The sequence below is a fragment of the Stegostoma tigrinum genome, chromosome 14, assembly GCF_030684315.1.
Source record: "Stegostoma tigrinum isolate sSteTig4 chromosome 14, sSteTig4.hap1, whole genome shotgun sequence".
NCBI classification, from domain to species: Eukaryota; Metazoa; Chordata; class Chondrichthyes; order Orectolobiformes; family Stegostomatidae; genus Stegostoma; species Stegostoma tigrinum.
In genome coordinates, this window is record NC_081367.1 from 18,253,450 (window position 1) to 18,274,969 (window position 21,520).

The 21,520-nt window shown below is 42.4% G+C and overlaps 1 protein-coding gene and 1 long non-coding RNA gene across 4 annotated transcripts in view; one reads left to right on the forward strand and one right to left on the reverse strand.

Annotated features, from left to right (window-relative positions):
• LOC125458005 (uncharacterized) overlaps positions 1-9,817 on the forward strand; it is a 31,451-nt gene extending 21,634 nt beyond the window's left edge. For all 3 annotated transcript variants that reach the window (XM_048542857.2, XM_048542859.2, XM_048542858.2), the window contains 2 exons: positions 2,391-2,542; positions 5,449-9,817. In XM_048542857.2, coding sequence (XP_048398814.2) covers positions 2,391-2,542; positions 5,449-9,576 — 4,280 coding nt within the window. In that variant the 3' untranslated portion in view covers positions 9,577-9,817. The remainder of the gene's footprint in view (positions 1-2,390; positions 2,543-5,448) is intronic.
• Positions 1-17,157, reverse strand: part of LOC125458007 (uncharacterized) — a 34,474-nt gene extending 17,317 nt beyond the window's left edge. The window contains exons 1-2 of the long non-coding RNA XR_007248723.2: positions 16,893-17,157; positions 10,201-10,306 (exon numbers count right to left, since the gene is read on the reverse strand). This is a non-coding gene — a long non-coding RNA (uncharacterized LOC125458007). The remainder of the gene's footprint in view (positions 1-10,200; positions 10,307-16,892) is intronic.
• Between the last annotated feature and the right edge of the window lie 4,363 nt (positions 17,158-21,520).

Consider the following 21,520-nt stretch of genomic DNA (forward strand, 5'->3'; position numbering starts at 1 on the left):
ACATTCCACATTAAGCAGAGGTTCACCTGCACATCTGCCAATGTGGTATACTGCATCCACTGTACCCGGTGCGGCTTCCTCTACATTGGGGAAACCAAGCGGAGGCTTGGGGACCGCTTTGCAGAACACCTCCGCTCAGTTCGCAACAAACAACTGCACCTCCCAGTCGCAAACCATTTCCACTCCCCCTCCCATTCTCTTGATGACATGTCCATCATGGGCCTCCTGCACTGCCACAATGATGCCACCCGAAGGTTGCAGGAACAGCAACTCATATTCCGCCTGGGAACCCTGCAGCCATATGGTATCAATGTGGACTTCACCAGTTTCAAAATCTCCCCTTCCCCCACTGCATCCCTAAACCAGCCCAGTTCATCCCCTCCCCCCACTGCACCACACAACCAGCCCAGCTCTTCCCCCCTACCCACTGCATCCCAAAACCAGTCCAACCTGTCTCTGCCTCCCTAACCGGTTCTTCCTCTCACCCATCCCTTCCTCCCACCCCAAGCCGCACCCCCAGCTACCTACTAACCTCATCCCACCTCCTTGACCTGTCCGTCTTCCCTGGACTGACCTATCCCCTCCCTACCTCCCCACCTACACCCTCTCCACCTATCTTCTTTACTCTCCATCTTCGGTCCGCCTCCCCCTCTCTCCCTATTTATTCCAGTTCCCTCCCCCCATCCCCCTCTCTGATGAAGGGTCTAGGCCCGAAACGTCAGCTTTTGTGCTCCTGAGATGCTGCTTGGCCTGCTGTGTTCATCCAGCCTCACATTTTATTATCTTGGAATCTCCAGCATCTGCAGTTCCCATTATCTCGTGTTCAGGGAATATGGGTTTGAATCCCACCATGGCAGATGCTGAAATTTAAGTTGAATTCAGGAACGATCCCGATTTAAAAGCAGGCCTAATGGCAACTGTGTAACCACTGTTGACTGTTGTATGAACCTACCTGGTTCACTAACGTCCATTAGGGAAGCTAGTCTGCAAACCATTCCTAGTGTGGCCTACATGTGGTTTCAGACCTGCAGCAATGTGACTGACTCTCAAATGCCCTCTGTGCAATCCAGAATAGGCAACAGATGCCAGCCTTGCCAGCAATGCTCACATCCCATAGATGAATCAAAAACAAACAGGCATCCTATATCTGAATTTAGCAATTAGTGCATTTCCTCTTCTCAAGGCAGCTTTATTTGCTGTGATGTGGTCCCTAGTTTATCTGGCTCCCTCTGGTGGCCCACCCAATATTCATTTGCGCTCATGGAAAGTCGGTTTTCGGTTCATTATTTAACCATGGAGTGAGATCACAGCCAAGCTTATCTACTCTCACATGGCATCCGTCAACACAAAAAAACTCTATCGACATCCAAGCCTAGCAGGTTGTGCTGAACATGAACCTAGCTGTGGCCATAAGATGTAAACCTTTCCCTCCGAGGCCTGTTACAGTGGTTCAGTGAACTTCTACATCAACTGGAAAAACAGCACCTCATTTTACGTTTAGATTGAGGTCAACGACTTCAGAATATAAACTCTGTCCTCCATTTTGACCCCTTCCCCCTCTAAGTGCCTTGTTTGTATTGGTTTGCTCTCAGCAAAGCAAACCTTTTTTTGATTATTCTGGCTTGTCAACGGTCTAAAAAACATCATTTCTCAGCCCCCTTCAATTCCAAAGAACAGTCATTGGGATGCAAATGTTGACTCTCTCTCGCCACATATCAGAGGATGGAGTTTATATTCTGAAGTTGTTGACCTCAATGCTGAATGTGTGGCATCGTGCTATGTCAACATCCCACCTGCAGCAGGTGTCAACAGCTTGTGGTGAATATCCTGCATGTTTTTAAAACCAAATAGTCAGATGTAAAAGCCCAAAGGGACACTGTCCCTTGAGGGCTGAAGGGGATTATAGTCAACCAGGGGAACCACACAGTCAATCAAGGAATGTATCTAAGTTTAGTCCTGGAGGCTGGCCATGGTCAGTGACTGGGATCAGAGTCTGGGATCCATTCCCTTGAAACCTTGGGATGAGGCCAAGGCCAAGTGCATGCTGTCTGGGATTACATGTGGGCCAGTTGAGTTGCTCTTGAGGGATAAGTTTCGGGGAGGTGGGACAGTGAAAGAAGGGAAGGATTGAGTGTTGAGGAAATGGATGCATTACCAGTTCAAGGTGTTGCAAGTTCAGTTGACTGGATGGCTGGTGTGGATCAGATTCCTGCTGAACTTTATTCGTTCTTTACCTGACAATACCATGATATCTTAATTCTTATATTTTGGTTTCAGATTCTTCCATAGCATTGCCTTCCCTTTCTTTACAGCCTCCTTCACTTCTGTAAGCCTACAGAGAAATTAGCAGCTTGGATTTAAACCATTTCCACATTTCCTGTTTCTTCCAGTTGAGGAACAGAAAGTTACTGTGGAGCCCAAAGAAGCAACAAACTTCTTGAGCAAATTGATACGCTCTAAACGACACACAAAAAAGTCTCAACAACACCCTGATTTCTGGAATGCATACCAGCATTTTATTGATATTGGATTTAATGAAGGAGTAAGTATCAATTATTTCTGTGAAAGAGGGACTTGAGTATGAAAGATAGTCATATTTACCAATCAGATGGATTTATGAGACATTGGGCCAGAATTTGCTATCAAAATAATAGCAAGACTAATGATACTCACTGATATTTACAGTTCAGCTTCTGTTGAAGAGAGGTGCATAGTTAAATGACAATGTCTAAATGTTGCTGCCCTAGCTGTGCTCCTCTGCGATTAATTTTGGTACCCAACATATTTACAGTGATTGAGCCATAGAGCTGTGCAACATGAAAACAGACCCTTTGGTCCAACTCATCCATGCCGACCAGATAACCTAAATAAATTTAGTCCTATTTATCAACATTTGGCCTGTATCTCTCTAAACCCTTCTTATTCATACACCCATCCAGATACCTTTCAAATATTGTCATTGTACCAGCATCCACCACTTCCTCTGGCAGCTCATCCAAACACGCACCACCCTCTGTGTGAAAAAGTTGCCCTGTGCGTGCCTTTTGAATTTTTATCCTCTCACCTTAAACCAGTAGCCTGTAGTTTTGGACTGGAAAAAAGACCTTCACTATTCACCCTACCCATGCCCTCATGATTTTATAAACCTCTGTAAAGTCACCATCCCTTAGTCTCTCCTCTGGTTTTAGGAATTTGCTGTATTTTTCTATTAAACTAGCAATCAAAAATTAAGCTTTATTATCACAAATGCAAAAAGTGTCAAACGTGGATTAACCAATCTCTCTAGCACCAATTTGAAATGCACCTGCAAGCATGCTTTGTTTGCAGAGAAAGGCACCAGCTCATGGACTGGACCAGATTGTACTTCAGGGCCAAAATTGTTACAGAGATAGTAGGAACTGCTGATGCTGGAGAATCTGAGTTAATACGGTGTGAAGCTGGATGAACACAGCAGGCCGAGCAGCATCAGAGGAGCAGGAAAGTTTGACATTTTGGGTCGAGATCCTTCTTCAGAAAAGTCTCAACCCGAAACATCAAACTTTCCTGCTCCTCTGTTTGGCCTGCTGTGTTCATCCAGCTTCCCACCGTGTTATCTTTGTGTGTAGAAGTACTTCCTAACATCCCTCCTGAATGATCTGGTCCTCATTCTCAGACTTAGTTCTAGAATCCCCAACCAATGGAAGTAGTTTATCCTTTTCTACACTGTCTTTTCATATTACTATCTTAAAGGCTTCAAGATCAGTCCTTAACTTTGGGGCAACACGGTGGCTCAGTGGTTAACACTGTTGCCTTACAGCGCCAGGGACCCAGGTTTGATTCCAGCCTTGAGCAAGTGTCTGTGGAGTTTGCACATTCTCCCCTTGTCTGTGTGAACTTCCTTTAGATGCTCTGGTTTCCTTCCACAGTCCAAAGATGCGCAGGTTAGGTGGATTGGCCATGCTAAATTGCCCCTAGTGTTTAAGGTGAGAAATGCAGGGATGGTAGAAGGGGCAGGTCTGGGTGGGATGCTACTCAGAGGGTTGGTGTGGACTCGATGGGCTGAATGGCCTGCTTTCACACACTCAGGATTCTACAAACCTTCTAAATTCTTGAGGAAAAACAGGCCTAATCTGTATAATTCCTCCACATCAATTTACCGCTGAAGTGCAGCTTTCATTTTTGTAAAACTAAGTTGTACTCCCTCCAAGGCTAATATGTCCTTCCCAAATTTCTTAAATCGCATAGGTTAAGGAAATACCCTGCTCACTCAGGTCCCAAAGCTCTATTTCTCTTGCTGGATTTTTATCTGTTCTGTGCATTTTCAACAATACTTGGGCATTACTTGAATGAGACAGATACAAGTTAAACAAATGACAGATGCCATAAGGGGACTGTGAAAATTCGGAGCCAGTGATTTACCGTAAGCCACACAATCATATAGATCTGTTAAAACTAAATGCACAAACTAACTTTAATGGACTTCACTGAGGGATATTGCCTTTTCCAAGGCCAAATGTTAGTGGCAGTTCACAGATAACCTGTTGTTAGAAAACAAAACTAATCTTTGTACAGAATTAGCCTGTAATTCATTAGAAATCATTTTTAGGTGAATCTGAATAATGATCTATTGAAAAGTATTGCTAACCTCTGTAAATCCCTTCCTTTCATCTCATCATATATTTCTACTCCTTTTCTCTCCATTTTAATTTCTAATTTATTCTTGAATGCATTTGATCTGAGCTCTCTAATGGTCCTTACTGGTAATTTATTTTGCAATGTTTTTGTTCACTCATGGGACATGGATGTCCCTAGTTGCCCTAGTGAAGGTGATGGTGAGCTGTCTTTTTGAACCACTGTGGTCCATATGCTATAGGTGGACCCACAATGCTGCTAGGGAGGGATAGATGAGGTGAGAAATCTTGGTTTTTTGCTCTTAGTTCTTAATTTTGAATGATGTCTTCCTAATAATTTCCATCCTTTATCATAGCGAACAATTTGATTGAATTAACTTCATTAATTCCTTGTAGAACCTTTAAAAAGCTTATTTGGGTCACCATAAATCTTCTCCTTTCCAAAGACAAATAGCCAAGCCTATCTAGAATGGATGGGAACACCCAGTTCAGGCTGAATGCTCTAACTTTAATGTGGTGGTTCCCCATTGTCAACTCAGCTGACAAATTTAGCTGGAGGGAAAGCTTCACAGTTGAAAGAGAAGCCAAGTTAACTTTACAAATATTCTCATCTACCTCCAGTGACTGGCTTCAGAGAAACAGATGCATGATTAAAAGTCCAGGTTGAGGAATAATGCATCAGTTAAAAATAAAGTGAAGAATAAGAGAATTATAAATTGCAATTTATCAGAGAAGAATAAAAGCTATTTTCCAATAGTTTTAAGTTATTAAAAAGGATTAAAATGTGCCAAACCTCAGTGGCCTCTATTATTTGTTACTGTTATTGCATTTATTCCAGGTGCATGAAATGGACAAGGTTTATCTACAATATCTTCAGGACAGGAGCAGAGATCAGTCCCGTCATGCATATCAAGCATATCTGCAGCGTTTGCGAGAAGAGGACTGTGACACAACAAAAGATCCAGATTGTCAGCCAACTGTTCCCCACAAACAAGCAGCATATACTCAGAAGCAGTGTGACCCACACAGAGACCCATACTGCAGAACTGAAGCATATTCCTGTGATCCACAGAAAGATCCATACTGCAGGACAGCTGCATATTCCTGTGATCCACACAAAGATCCATACTGCAGGACAGCTGCATATTCCTGTGATCCACAGAAAGATCCATACTGCAGGACAGCTGCATATTCCTGTGATCCACAGAAAGATCCATACTGCAGAGCAACTGCATATTCCTGTAATCCACAGAAAGACCCTTATTGCCGAGCAGAAGCATATTCCTGTGATCCACAGAAAGATCCATATTGCAGAGCAACTGCATATTCCTGTAATCCACAAAAAGACCCTTATTGCAGAGCAGAAGCATATTCCTGTGATCCACAAAAAGATCCATATTGTAGAACTGAAAAGTACCCCTGTGATCCGCAGAAAGACCCTTATTGCAGAGCAGAAGCATATTCCTGTGATCCACAGAAAGATCCATATTGTAGAACTGAAAAGTACCCCTGCGATCCGCAGAAAGACCCTTATTGCAGAACAGAAGCATACCCCTGTGATCCACAGAAAGATCCATATTGTGGAACAGCAGCAGGATACTCTTGTGATCCACAGAAAGACCCTTATTGCAGAGCAGAAGCATACCCCTGTGATCCACAGAAAGATCCATACTGTAGAACTGAAAAGTACCCCTGTGACCCATATAAAGACCCCGACTGCAGATACCAGGTTCAATCATGTGACCCCTATAAAGATCGCAACTGCAGCCCTGATTCATATTATAAGCACTCATCATCAGCGTATGCCTGTGATCCCCGTACTGATGCAAAGTGTAATCAACAACCTTATACTTATGCACAATATGCTGAGTTAGTAAACCAGTATTGTAATCCATATGATCCAAACAATCCACACTGTCAAGTGCTGGTTGCCTATTTAAAACAATCATGTGATCCATATTCAGACCCTAACTGCTTTCCAAGAACAAAGAAAGAAGTGCATTCCACATACTCTGCCTGTGACACTGCAAAGGATCCATACTGCCGCTCCACCTTGGCTGCATATAAGAACCCATATGACTGTGACCCATACTATGATCACAACTGTCAATTGGCATATCACCCTAAAGATGAGCCGGCACCAGATTCTGAATGTGACCCCAGGTATGACCCTTACTGCAGATCTGATAGGTCCGTACATGGTGGTAGAAGTGAATTTAAATGTGATCCCTATCGTGATCCCAACTGTAGACGAAACGTAAAATCCCTTGACCAAGCTATCCCAGATCGTGACTGTGATCCTGAGTATGATCGTAGCTGTCGGAGGCCCCAATCCATGTACAAAGGTAAAACAAAGGAAGGTTACGATTGTGACCTCTATTACCACCCAGATTGTTATCCCGTTCATGAATCTCAGACAGATGATAACTGTGACCCCTATGATCCCAGCTGTCATAGAAATGAAGCACATAATCCTGTACCTGAAAATGACAGAAACTGTGATCCAGAACATGACCCTTATTGTTACAGAAGAAGAGCAACAAACAATTGTGATCCATACACTGATCCCGAATGTTATTCCCGATATCTAGCTAGGGAACAAGAGAGAACACGTTTAGAGAATTGTGATCCATACACTGATTCCGAATGTTACTCCCGATATCTAGCTAGGCAACAAGAGAGATCATCTTCAGAGAACTGTGATCCATACACTGATCCCGAATGTTACTCCCGATATCGAGCTAGGGAACAAGAGAGAACATCTTCAGAAGACTGTGATCCATACACTGATCCCGAGTGTTATTCCCGATATCGAGCTAGGGAACAAGAGAGAACACCTTCAGAGGATTGTGATCCACACACTGATCCTGAATGTTATTCCCGATATCAAGCTAGGGAACAAGACAGAACACCTTCAGAGCCTTGTGATCCATACACTGATCCGGAATGTTATTCCCGATATCGAGCTAGGGAACAAGACAGAACACCTTCAGAGCCTTGTGATCCATACACTGATCCCGAATGTTATTCCCGATATCAAGCTAGGGAACAAGACAGGACACCTTCAGAGGCTTGTGATCCATACACTGATCCGGAATGTTATTCCCGATATCGAGCTAGGGAACAAGAGAGAACACCTTCAGAGGACTGTGATCCACACACTGATCCCGAATGTTATTCCCGATATCGAGCTAGGGAACAAGAGAGAACATCTTCAGAGGACTGTGATCCACACACTGATCCCGAATGTTATTCCCGATATCGAGCTAGGGAACAAGAGAGAACACCTTCAGAGGACTGTGATCCACACACTGATCCTGAGTGTTATTCCCGATATCTAGCTAGGGAACAACGCAGAACACTTTCAGAGGACTGTGATCCGCACACTGATCCCGAATGTTACTCCCGATACCTAGCTAGGGAACAAGAGAGAACACGTTCAGAGAATTGTGATCCACACATTGATCCTGAATGTTATTCCCGATATCGAGCTAGGGAACAACAAAGAACACCTTCAGAGGTTTGTGATCCATACGCTGATCCTGAGTGTTATTCCCGATATCGAGCTAGGGAACAAGAGAGAACGCCTTCAGAGGACTGTGATCCACACACAGATGCTGAGTGTTATTCCCGCTATCTAGCTAGGGAACAACACAGAACACTTTCAGAGAACTGTGATCCGCACACTGAACCCGAATGTTACTCCCGATACCTAGCTAGGGAACAAGAGAGAACACGTTTAGAGAATTGTGATCCACACACCGATCCCGAATGTTATTCCCGATATCGAGCTAGGGAACAAGAGAGAACACCTTCAGAGGATTGTGATCCATACACTGATCCCGAGTGTTACTCCCGATATCGAGCTAGAGAACAAGAGAGAACACCTTCAGAGAATTGTGATCCGTACACTGATCCAGAATGTTATTCCCGATATCGAGCGAGAGAACAAGAGAGCACAGCTTCAGAGAATTGTGATCCACACACTGATCCCGAATGTTACTCCCGATATCAAGCTGGTGAACGGGAGAGAACACCCTCAGAGAATTGTGATCCATACACTGATCCTGAATGTTATTCCCAATATCGAGCTAGAGAACAAGAGGGTACAGCCTCAGAGGATTGTGATCCATACACTAATCCCGAATGTTATTCCCGATATCAAGCTAGGGAACAACAGCGAACAACCTCAGAGAACTGTGATCTGTACACTGATCCTGAGTGTTATTATTCCCAATATCGAGCTAGACAGCAAGAAAGAACAGCAACAGAGAACTGTGATCCTAATGTTGACCCCTACTGTGACAGATCACAATCCCAGATTAATGAGCAAGTGCAGAACAGAGGAGCCACAGAAGATTGTGACCCACGTTATGATTCAAACTGTCAAAAGCAGTTGGAATTTGAGTGTAACCCTGATAATGACCCTAACTGTGGCAATGAATTCTCCCAGATCAATGAACAAACACATGCAAAAGTATGTGATCCATATGACCCTTACTGCAGTGGAATGTCAACAGACTCTCGTCAGTCAGAACACAGTTGTAACCCTGACTACGATCCAGACTGTCATACTGCTCAATCTCATGATGATGACAAAAAACACAAAGAAGATTGTGACCCATACTATGATTCCGATTGTCGCAATGAAAACGAGGAAATGTATGAGCCAGATTCTGACTGTGACTTTGAATGTCGCATGCAACAATTTGCTGTTACTGATAGAGATGTGGATTTCCGTGATACCAGCCGTTATGAAATAATTTGTGATCCAGACCTTGAATCTCCATGTCCTTATGAAAATGATATTAATGATGTGACAACATCTTATGATCAGTATCACATGTATAACCCTTACAGTGCAGGGTATGAGGAACAATATCAAAGTGATCAAGAGATTCATCATATACCTAAAACTGAAGATGATTCTCAAGGAAATCCCAAAGTGTCTGAAGAGGATAATTAAATCTGCTCGACTCTTTTACCCTCAGTTCGGGAAAGGGAGTCGTGATGACTGTATTCTTATTGTATGCCTTTGAATAATACAAAATTGAAGAGATGTGGATCGAAAATATTGATCTGATTATATAAATAAAAGAACACATTTCCTACTAATTTGTGTCTCTACCCACTGTTTTTAACAAGAATTCTGAATGCAACAGACTTCAACAAGATTATTTTAGACAATGTACTATGGCATCAAATATGCAGTCTATCATTGACCAATATTTACCTTGTACTTACAACATCTAAATTATGTATTGATGCGTAGCAAGATTTTATTGGCCTTTGACACTAATTATGAAAATTAAAAAGCATGTTTATTTCATTGATCTTGTTTCATATGAGATGTAAGTACATTCACTTGAAGAAGTGTAGTTTCTTTTTGCACTAACACGTATCAAAATACGCATTGACTTCCATTTGTCAAATCACTAAAGCCCAATGAATGAAAATTATTCCAAATGTAAAGGGTGATGAATTCCTACGCTCCAATCATGGTTGCATCATTATATTTCATACTATAATAATTACAGAAACTATGTTTAACACTTTATGATGTAGTGTGCAGGTTACTTCTATAAGATACCTTGTTCCTTTGGACTTTTAAAATTCTTCAAGTAAGCAAGACCAACTGAATGTTTCAGGCCGGAAGGTTGTTTCTAATGTGGAGAGTTGTTATTGCATGTGATGCCCTATAAAAACACAGGGTTTTAGAAGTTAGTGAATCATTAATAATAAATATGCAGCTGCAGTACAAGAAAGACAGGAACAAATGGGACCAAATTCAAACCACTTTCGGACTGCCAGGATTGTTGATTGGCTTAATGCCCACCTTCTGTAACACAAATTTATACCATTCCAATGTTTTGAATATCAAAATTCTGAAATATGGTAACAATGTTTATTCAAAAGTTAGCAATATGAAATATGCAGACAGAAGGGGAGTTTATCAAACAAACTCAGTGCAGTGTCCAACTTTATGTGGAACATCTTGGCTGTAAATTCTATAGATCTAATATAAAGGATAAATGAAAAAAATACTGATTAAAATACCAGAATGAAATACAGTTTTATGAACAATTTTCATAATATGTAGATTTGCAGTTTGCAAATTTGCATTTTGAATAAATATTAAAACATCAACAAGGAGTGTCAGGTTATTAGTACAATTCAATAATTTGGTCCTCAGAAATGCTTAGCTGAACATGTCATGAACTAAACCAAATGAACCATAAAGGCTTCACTGTTTATCTCTTGAACTAAAGCGAGTGATCTAAATAGTGTAAGAAATATTTGTGGTCATCTAAGAAAAAAAATGAGCCAGAGTTCCAATCTGTTACCATGGTGACAACTGATAGCAGTCAGTGTTCGGGCCCATGACTTGCCTCAGTATGTTACTGTATTAGACTTTGGCATTCAGAGCACAGCTTTGATGCTTACCGGTGTAGAAAATTTGAAAGCATTGAAAACTGTGCAGGAAGTATAGTAGAAATTCTAAACAAAATAGGCAAGTTGGTGGAATGGGCAGAAAAGTGGCAAATTAACTTTAATGCAGGGAAATGAGAGGTGATTCATTTTGGTGGGAAGAACATGGAAAGACCGTATGGGATAAAGGGTACAACAGTGAAGGATATATTAGAGAAAAAGACCTAGACATGCTTTCATAAATAATTAAAAGTAGCAAGGAAGGTTGAAAGAGTGACTAATAAAACATACAGTGATCTAGGATTAAAATAATATGGGCATAAAATGTGCATGCAAGGAGGTTATGTTGAACATGTATAAGATAGTTCAGCCTCAGCTGGAGTATTGCATCCAGTTCCGGGGACCACACTTTAGAATGAATGTGAAGGCTTTGAAGTGCAGAAAAGATTCCTGAGAATACCTACAGGAATGAGGAACTTCAGTTAGGAAGATAAATTGAAAACGTTAAGGCTGTTTTCCTTGGAAAAGGCTAAGGTCTGATAGAGATATTCAAAATCATGAGGAATCTGCACTGAGCAGAGTGAAAGAAGCTTGGTGGAAGCCAAGTCTACACAACACAATGGGCTACGTGGCAAAGTCGAACAGAATCGCAGGCAGCAGTACACTCTGCCCTCACTTTGAATAGAAGGTCCGTGAAATGATGTCACCAATCTCAACAGCCTCGGATGCAGCTGTACCCACTGTCACCACCACAGATGTTAGGTTGGCCTTCGTGAGAGTGAAGTCATGGAAAGTGATTGGCCTGGATGGAGTCCCCAGCCATGCACTCAGATCCCTGCAGACCAGCTGGCAGTATGATAGACATTTTTAGCCTCTCCTTACTATGATCTGAAGTACCCATCTGCTTCAAAGAGACCAGCATTATCCTGGTGCCAAAGAAAAATCATACTGCAAACTTCAATGACTGCTGCTCGGTGCCTCTGACCTTCACAATTATGAATTTCTTTGCAGGTTAGTCATAGTTCACATCAACTCCAGCTAACCAAATTGCCTTAATCCTTTGCAATTTGCCTACCAGCACAACAGGTCCACAACAGACACCATCTCCCTGGCCCTACACTGATCCATGGAACATCTGGAAAACAAGGTCATGTACGTCAGGCTCCTACTAATTGGCTACGAGTTCTATCCTCAAAACTATAATTCCAAACAAACTCATCCTTAAGTTCCAAGACCTGGTTCTCAGCTTCCCCCTCTGCAACTGGATCCTTGACTTCCTAACCCATAGGTGGCAATCAGTAAGAATAGGCGACAAAACCTCACCACCATTATCCTCAACACTGTTGCCCTGCAAGACCACATACTTAATCCCTTACTATACTCCTTACATACTCACAACTATGTGGATAAATTCCCGACCAACTCCATTTACAAGTTTGCTGATGACACCCCCATTGTAACTTTGATCTCAAACATTGACAAGACAGAATACAGGAAAGAGATTGAGTGCTTAAGGGCATGGTGTAAAGATAACAATTTCTCCATCAATGCCGCCAAAATGAAGGAGCTAGTCATTGACTTCAGGAAGCAGAGTGGAGAGTGCGCCCCTGTCTATATCAATGGTGCTGAGATAGCGGACAGAATCAAGTTCCTGGGAGTGATGATCACCAACAATCTGTTCTGGTCCCATCTAGATATGACAGTCAAGAAAGCACAACAATGTCTCTACTTCCTCAGGAGGCTATGAAAATTAACATGTTCACAAAAACTCTTATCAACTTTTATAGATGCACCATAGAAAGCATCCTAACTGGAATGAATCACATTGTGGTATAACAACTGCTCCTCCCAAAACCGCAAGAAACTACAGAGTCATGAACAAGCCCAGCCCACCACACAAACGAGCCTTCCATCCATTGACTCCATCTGTGCTTCCCACTGTCTTGGAAAAGCAACCAACATTATCAAAGACCCCTGGTTATACTCTCTTCCACTTACTTCTGCCAGGCAAAAGATATAAAAGTTTGAATACATGTATGAACAGATTCAAGAACAGCTTCTTTCCTGCTGTTATCAACCTTTTGAATGGGCCTCACAGATGTTAATTCTGATCTCTCTGCACGTTCTCTGCAACTGTAACACTGTATTCTGCATGCTGTTCTGCTCCCCGGATGCATTTTGTATGGTACGGTCCATCTATACAGAATGCAAAAGAACACTTTCCACTGGATCTCACAGAGTTGAAATGTCTAAAACTAGAGAGCACTGAATCTTGAGACATGTGGTAACAATAAATCAGTGAATCAATACCCTGTTATACTTTTTTCCGCCCTCTTCCATTGGGCAGAAGATACGAAAGTTTGAAAACACGTACCCAAGGCATTCTTTGCATTTATTAAAAACAAGAGAATAACAAGGGAGAATATAGGACCACTCAAGGATGAAGTAGGAATTTGTACTTGGATGCACAGGATGTGAGCAAGAGCCTAAATCAGTACTTTGCATCAGTATTCACCGAGGAGAAGGATATGGAGGATAGTGAGATTAATGTGAAGCATGCTAATATGCGAGGCATTTTGAGATCAAGAAAGAAGTGGTGTTGTGTCTCTTGAACAGCATTAAGTCCCCAGGGGGTGATGGTATCTTCCCCAGGTTATTGAGAGAGGCAAGAGAAGAGATTGCTGGGACCTTGAACAAGATATTTGTATCCTCATTAGACACTGGACAAGTCTCGGAGGATTGGCGAGTAGCTAATGTTGTTCCTCTGTTCAAGAAGGGAAATAGGGATAATCCAGGAAATTACAGACCAGTGAGTTTCATATCATTGGTTGGAAACTATTGGAGAGATTCTTAGAGATAGGATTTATGCACATTTGGAAAAGCATGGCCTAATTAGGGACAGCCAGCATAGATTTGTGCAGAGCAAGTCATGTCTTACTTACTTAATTGAATTTTTCGAGGTGGTGATCAGGTTGTTTGATGAGAGTAGAGCAGTGGACCTTGTCTTCATGGATTTTATAAGGCTTTTGACAAGGTCCCTAATCGCAGGCTCATCCAGAAGATTAAGGTGTAAGGGATCCATGGTGACTTGGTTGTGCTGATTCAGAATTGACTTGCCTTTAGAAAACAGAGGTTAGTGGTGGAAGGGTGTTTTTCTGGTTGGTGATTCATGAATAATGGTGTTCTGCAGGGATCTGTACTGGGGCCTCTGCTGTGATATATGTAAATGACTTGGATGAAAATGTAGATGAGTGGGTTAGTAAGTTTGCAGACAAAGATCAGTGGAGTTGTGAATAGTGTAATAGGTTGTCAAAGGAAACAACGGGATTTAGAACAGTTACAGATATGGTTGGAGAAATGGCAGATGGAGGTTAACCCAGGTAAGTGTGAGGTGCTGCACTTTGGGAGATCAAATGTTAAAGAAAAGTAAATGGCAGAACCCAAACAGCATTGATGTATAGCAGGATTGTAGGGTTCAAACCAATAGCTCCCTGAAAGTGGCCATGCTAGTCTAGGGTGGTAAAGAAGGTGTATGGTGTATTTGCCTTTATTGGTTGGAGATTGAGTAGAAGAGTCAGGGTGTTATGTTGCAGCTTCATAAGATTTTGTTCAGACCACACTTAGAGTATTGCATTTAATTCTTGTTGCTATAATACAGGAAGGATGTGGAGGGTTTAGAGAGGATGCAGAAGAGGTTTACCAAGATGCTGTCTGGTTTAGAGGGTATGAGTTATAAGGAGAGTCTAGAAAAACTTGGGTTGTTCTCTGTGAAGTGGTGGAGGCTGAGGGGAGACTTGATAGAAGTCTATAAAATTATGAGATGGACAGATCGGATTGACACTCAGAATCTTTTTCCCAGATTTGAAATGTCTAAAACTAATGGGCATGCATTTAAAGTGATGGGAGAAAGTTTAAAGGAGATGAGAGGGGCAAGGTTTTTATACAGAGAGTGATAGCAGTCTGGAATGTGCTGCCAGGGTTGGTGATGGAGGCAGATACAATAGGGCCATTTAAGGGACTTACAGTAAGCACATAAATGTGCAGGGAATGAAGGGATATGGACCAAGGGCAGGCAGAAGAAATGGCATCATGTTCGACACAGCATCATGAGCTGAAGGGCCTATTCCTATGCTGTACAGTTTTATGTTCTTTGTACCAACAGATTCAAGAACATCTTCTTATCTGCTGTTACCAGATTTTTGAACGGACCTCTCACATATGAGAGTTTACCTTTTTCTGAACTTTCTCTGTAGCTGTAACACGATATTCTACGTTCTGTTCTATTTCCCCGATGCACTTGTGTAAGGTATGATTTTCCTGGATAGCACACAAAATAATACTTCTCACTGTATTTTGGTCCATGAAAATAATAAATCAAAAGGAACTATTCATTGTAAAGGGATTGCGAATGAAAAGTCACAGATTTAATATAATTGCCAAAAGGAAAGAAAAGCAATGTGGGATATTTTTACACAAAGTAATATTGGTCTGTAGTGGTGAGTGATAATGGGAACTGCAGATGCTGGAGAATCCAAGATAATAAAATGTGAGGCTGGATGAACACAGCAGGCCCAGCAGCATCTCAGGAGCACAAAAGCTCAAGATAATAAAATGTGAGGCTGGATGAACACAGCAGGCCCAGCAGCATCTCAGGAGCACAAAAGCTCAAGACAATAAAATGTGAGGCTGGATGAACACAGCAGGCGCAGCAGCATCTCAGGAGCACAAAAGCTGTTTTGGTCTGTAATGACTGCCTGAGAATATGTTTTAAATGGGACATTTGAAAGAGAATTAGACGGTTATGTGAAACGGAATAATGCACAGGCTTGTGGTGAGAAGGTAGGAGAATAACAGGTAGAAAGAGCTGCATAAAAACGGAAGTTGTTGGAAAAGGTCAGTAGGTCTGCCAGCATCTGTACTGAAAAATCAGCTTTCCTGCAACTTCTGCTTTTGTTCCTGATTTACAGCATCCGCAGTTCTTTCGGTTTTTATTTATAATGATCCGAATAGCTTCCTTCTGCGCTGAGCTTATTCCACGATTTTGTGGTTCTATATTTAAGAAGCAAAGCACCAGTCCGAGCACAATAATGTCCCCCGTGGTGAAATTGGTGACTGACCATGTAGGGTCAAATTCGAAACTGCCCAGGGAGAGCAGCGGAGGCTGAGAAAGATTTCAGAAGTGGAGAAAAATGGTCAGGGCAAGGAGCAAGAAGAGAAAACGAGGCGGAGAATGGAAAACAAAAACGGAATGGGGAGCGGGGGGACAGGAGGCAGGAGGAGACTGAAAGAAAGAACGAGGGATGGAAAGGGAGGCGGTCAGATGAGGGGAAAGGAGAAGAGGAATCAAAGCGCAACAAGGGACGGGATAGGGGACTTTCCGTGAGGCTAAGAAATCCCCAATGCGTCGCTGCTGATCATTTTCTTGAGGCCTTGTCGCTTCCTTGGGAGTGAAACAAAAACTAAACGTGTTTGCTATGCAAGGCAGAAGTGTTGGCCAGGGACAACGCAGTACAGGCTGAGCTGCCACACTGACGATCAGTCTGGGCCAGTAACTCTGTGAAATCACCAGGCGAACCTGATTCTCCAGCTCACTGCTCTCAAGAATGCTCATAGGCTGCCAACAGGGGGAGCGCATTGCAAGCTCCTGCACACTCTCCTGTAGCTCGGAGGCACATCGCCCCTTTGCAGCCGCCGAGGAGTGACCTACTGGCGGTGTAACTCTAATCTGTATTCCACAAGACACCAGTCACAGAGGCCGGTTATTTACAGGGGTCTTTGCTTTAGAGACGACTTTAAAAACTGCATTACTCCATGAATTTCAGCCAACAATGAACAAGAACTCCACAAACATACCTCCAAATGAAATGTGACACCGACCACCTGTTCGTACCATTGCACAGATGAAGTTTTGAGATGTTGCTGCGACCGGGGGTGGGGGTCTGCGTATCATTTATTTCAGTGGGGAAACTGGTCACATCCAGAAAGTGAAAATGCTGGAAGAAAGCTGAGCAAAGAACCTAGAAGGTCAGAAGTAAACGTTGGATCAGGCTACATCAGTGAAGAGTAAAGACGAGGGGAACACGGTCTCGAACCACAATTTGCTTTGCCTCTTTTTTTCCCGCTATTGCCTGTTGCTTTATTTCATATCATTTGCTGCCCCCTCCTGTTCGCTGTAGTCCACACCGATTCCTGAAGTCAATTCCCAAATAGGTTCCCGGCGACCTCAGTTTTGGTACGAGGACAATTACACGTTTAGTTTACTCTCACAATTGGTTAGTATTACTGAAACAAACCGTTTTCTGTTACATTGTGTTCCGAATTCAACGAGACATTCCAGTCACGCATGGTTTTGCCATTGCTTCAACAAACCGCTTTCTGTGTTTGATTTTTTTTAGGGGGCGGGTTCGTTATTTCATGGAAAAATCCGTAACTGAGAAATTAGCGTGGGTACGGGGTGGTGAGACAGAAACAAAATAGAGCCACCCCGTATCATTGCTTAACCTTGGACTCCACTGTGTGAAGTTTATGGAAAATATATTTCATGATATATTTTACTGGCTCATATTCCAAATGTTCCATGTTGGGTTGGGATTTTGAGCAGCAGGGATGTTAAAAATGGTATATTACAAATATTTGCATTGGGTCTAAGAACACCAGTATTTGTTGACTCCCTGATGGGCCTTGAACTAGATGGCTTGCTGAGTCATTGGAGAGAGGGTCAGTTTAGGGTGCTCCAAATTGCTGTGGTTCTAAGGTTACATGTGGGCTGGACAGATATTGCTGTCAGATTTCCTTCCTCCAAAAGCATTGAGGAACCAGGTGGGTTCATTGCGTGTTTGGCAATTATTCCATTGTGTGTATCACTGAGACTAATTTTCAATTCTATACTGTTTTGTTGAATTTAAAAACTTCCAGATGTTCCTATGTGATTTGAATACATGTCCTCAGAGCATTAGCCTGTCCAATGCCTTCTAGGTTACTAGACATGGTACCTCTAATTTCAAATTGCATTTAAGTGATGAGTGTTCAAGGATTAAAAAACACCACAGGAGTAAAGATAGTTAATAATGTTTGTGGTGTATTCTATTCTTAACCAGTGGTTGAGAGTGAAATATAAAACATTTATATCAGTGCAGCCCCTGCTCAAATTGAATTAGCCTTGACCCGAGGGCGAACTGAGTTCTGTTTATTTCCTTCCCATTGGCATCTGCCTGGTCTCACCTGTTATCAACAAACGAAACCGAACTATACTGAATATGGTGAAGTTCTTGTCAGCATTGGAAAATTGCCATCTAATGTTTGACTCTTGGCCTTTGCGTAGGTCCCCATTTTTTTCACCTACTTGAAGAACAGTAAGTGATGTGAGGTTAGAAATTATTGTCCAAATGTGTGACGAGATTAACATGCTGACAGTTGACTGCCATTATCATATTTTTCTCAATTCTTTTGCCCAATATAGTGCTAAAATGTTCCAAGATCAAGTTTGTTCTTCGTTAAACTGTAGAACTTAACAGTTTCAAACATCAAGTGTGGTTGAAGAATACCTAACAGACAACTTGCAAGGTCTAATATCCATCAAAATTTCACTAAGGATTCAGTAATGCTGAGCGAACAGTGTATTATTTCACGGCAGTTGGCAGAGGTATCACTCTCATTCCTGATTCAGAAGATGCTGGATTGCAACACTGCGTCAAAACTTAGATGTAATATGATCTGCCACTTCAGTAAGGGAGTGGTACATTGCATGAGATGGGAAACGTTTGTTTGCCCTTTCAGTTGAATGTAGCAGATCTCTTGGTGCTTTTCAAGGGAGACTAGCAGAGTTCTCCTGATATTTTCTGAAGTGATTGGAGAAAGGATCCCCCACTCATCTAATCAGGAAACCCTGGCTGATAGATAAGAACAGGAGTGCCAGAAATTCTGAGATAGCAAGGTGTAGAGCTGGATGAACACAGCAGGCCAAGCAGCATCTCAGGAGCAAGAAAGCTGATGTTTCTGGTCAAGACTCTTCTTCAGAAATGGGGGAGGGGGAGGGAGATTCTGAAATAAACAGGGAGAGAGGGGGACGCGGTTAGAAGATGGATAAAGGAGATGATAGGTGTAAAGGAGACAGACTGGTCATAGAGGTGGGATTGGAGCCAGTAGAGGTGAATATAGATGGGGAGTTAGGGAGGTGAATAGGTCGGTCCAGGAGGATGGACAGGTCAAGGAATATAGCTGGGGAGTTAGGGATGTGAATAGGTCGGTCCAAGGAGGATGGACAGGTCAAGGAGGTGGGATGAGATTAGTGGATAGGAGATGGGGATGGAACTTGAGGTGGGAGGAAAGGTGAGGGAGGCAGGGATGAGCTGGGCTGGTTTTGGGATGCGGTCGGGGGAGAGGAGATTTTGAAGCTTGTGAAGGCAGATTGATACCCTTGGGCTGCAGGGTGCCCAAGCGAAATATGAGGTGCTGTTCCTGCAGCTTTCAGATGGCATCTTTGTGGCAACGCAGGAGGCCCAGGATGGACATGTCGTCCAAGGAGTGGGAGGGGGTGTTGAAATGGTTCGCAACTGGGAGGTGTAGTTCCCAACCGCATCCCAAAACCAGCCCAGCTCGTCTCCACCTCCCTAACCATTCCTCCCACCTCAAGCCCCAAACCTATCCCCTACCCACTAATCTCATCCGACCTCCTTGACCTGTCCGTCCTCCCTGGACCGACCTATCCCCTCCCTAACTGCCCACCTACACTTACCTTTACTGGCTCCAACCCTGCCTCTTTGACCTGTCTGTTTCCTCTCCACCTATGTTCTCCTTTATCCATCTTTTATCTGCCTCACCGTCTCTCCTTATTTATTTCAGAATCCCCTTACACTGCCCCATTTCTGAAGAAGGGTCTCAACCAGAAATGTCAGCTTTCCTGCTCCTAAGACGCTGCTTGGCCTGCTGTGTTCATCTGACTCTACACCTTGTTATCTCAGATTCTCCAGCATTGGCAGTCCCAACTATCTCTGTGCCAGAAATTCTGTTCACTCTGAGAGCTGGCTCTGAGGGAACTGGATCAGTTCAAGGACTCTCCACGTGTAAATAAAAGGTGACTTGGTAATAGCATACCTGCCTCTGTGGAGTTATTTCATTTTCAAAATCATTATCCCTCACAGAAAGTCATGTAAATGGTCATTTAACACATTATTGTTGGTGGCATCTTGCTGATAACACATTGATTACTTTGTTTTCTACAGTAGAAAAGAGTCTACACGTCTAAGTCACTTGATCAGCTTTAAAGCTCCATAGATCATTCTGAGATTGTGAGAAATGTTTTATTAATACAAGCTCGTCTGTTTCTTTTTCATAAATCTTAGTAATGGATTTATATTTATCTTTTACCTGTTTGAGGATCAACTTCCTCAAAACACTTTCAAAAGCTTTCCTGTCTTTCTTGTGAACATGCTACAGTTAGCATGCCAATGAAGTCCTTAATTGGCTCCAAGGTGATGCATAGAAATAGGTTAGTCCTCCTTCTCAGTTTCTTCCCTGCCTTCTAACATTTGCAATGTTAGTAAAAATGGGAAACTGGGTCAAAGTAGCATTTTCCATAAGCAACAATTTGAATTTAGATTTCTCTAAGAAAGGAGTGAAGACTACACGAGAGCTAAACAGCAATTTTCTTTCCATCTTATCCCAACCTTTAAAAGACAGGAAATACTTTCCGGCAAGTGTTTCATTACAAATGCGGAATGATGAGAGCGCTCTGACATTTCTTTATCAGAAATTAGAATGCATTGGGATGGATAGCATTAAGGTTAACCTTATGTCTGTTGGAGAGTAAACGATGTGAACTTCAAGCATCCCATATTATTAACCAGTCTTTCCTGATATTGTTTGCTTTCTCTAAGCTGGTGATGTGAAAGAACAGGTACCAGGTCTGGTTTCTGTAAGTAGGCTGTAAATGTATTAACTGATGGCATATTTCACTTATTCTGAGGCCACTTAATACTTGGAAGTCTCCAGTTTCCACTGCATTAAATCAGAAGAATCTACAGGAAATCATTATCTATGTAATTTTTGTTTAATACTTTCTGTGAAAATTTGATTAACATCTGTGAGAAGGTATGCTATCAGAAATAAGAGATAACAAAGTGTGGAGCTGGATGAACACAGCAGGCCAAGCAGCATCTTAGGAGCACAAAAGCTGACGTTTCGGGCCTAGACCCTTCACCAGGAAAAGTCATCTTGGATTCTCCAGCATCTGCAGTTCCCATTATCTCTGATACTATCAGAAATGTGACATTTATGTTAATATCAATCTACTGCTTTCTAGTCCATGAGTGCTCTGCCTGAATGCAACTTGGCTTGTACTCTGTTCATTGTTTGTGATAATTGAGATATAATAATAAATGCTATCATCTCAACTTTCCTAAACATGCAGTCTTCTGTTTAACATTATACAATTTCCTTGTCTCTAATAGCGGTAAACAAATGGGTATTTTAAATTTGCAAAA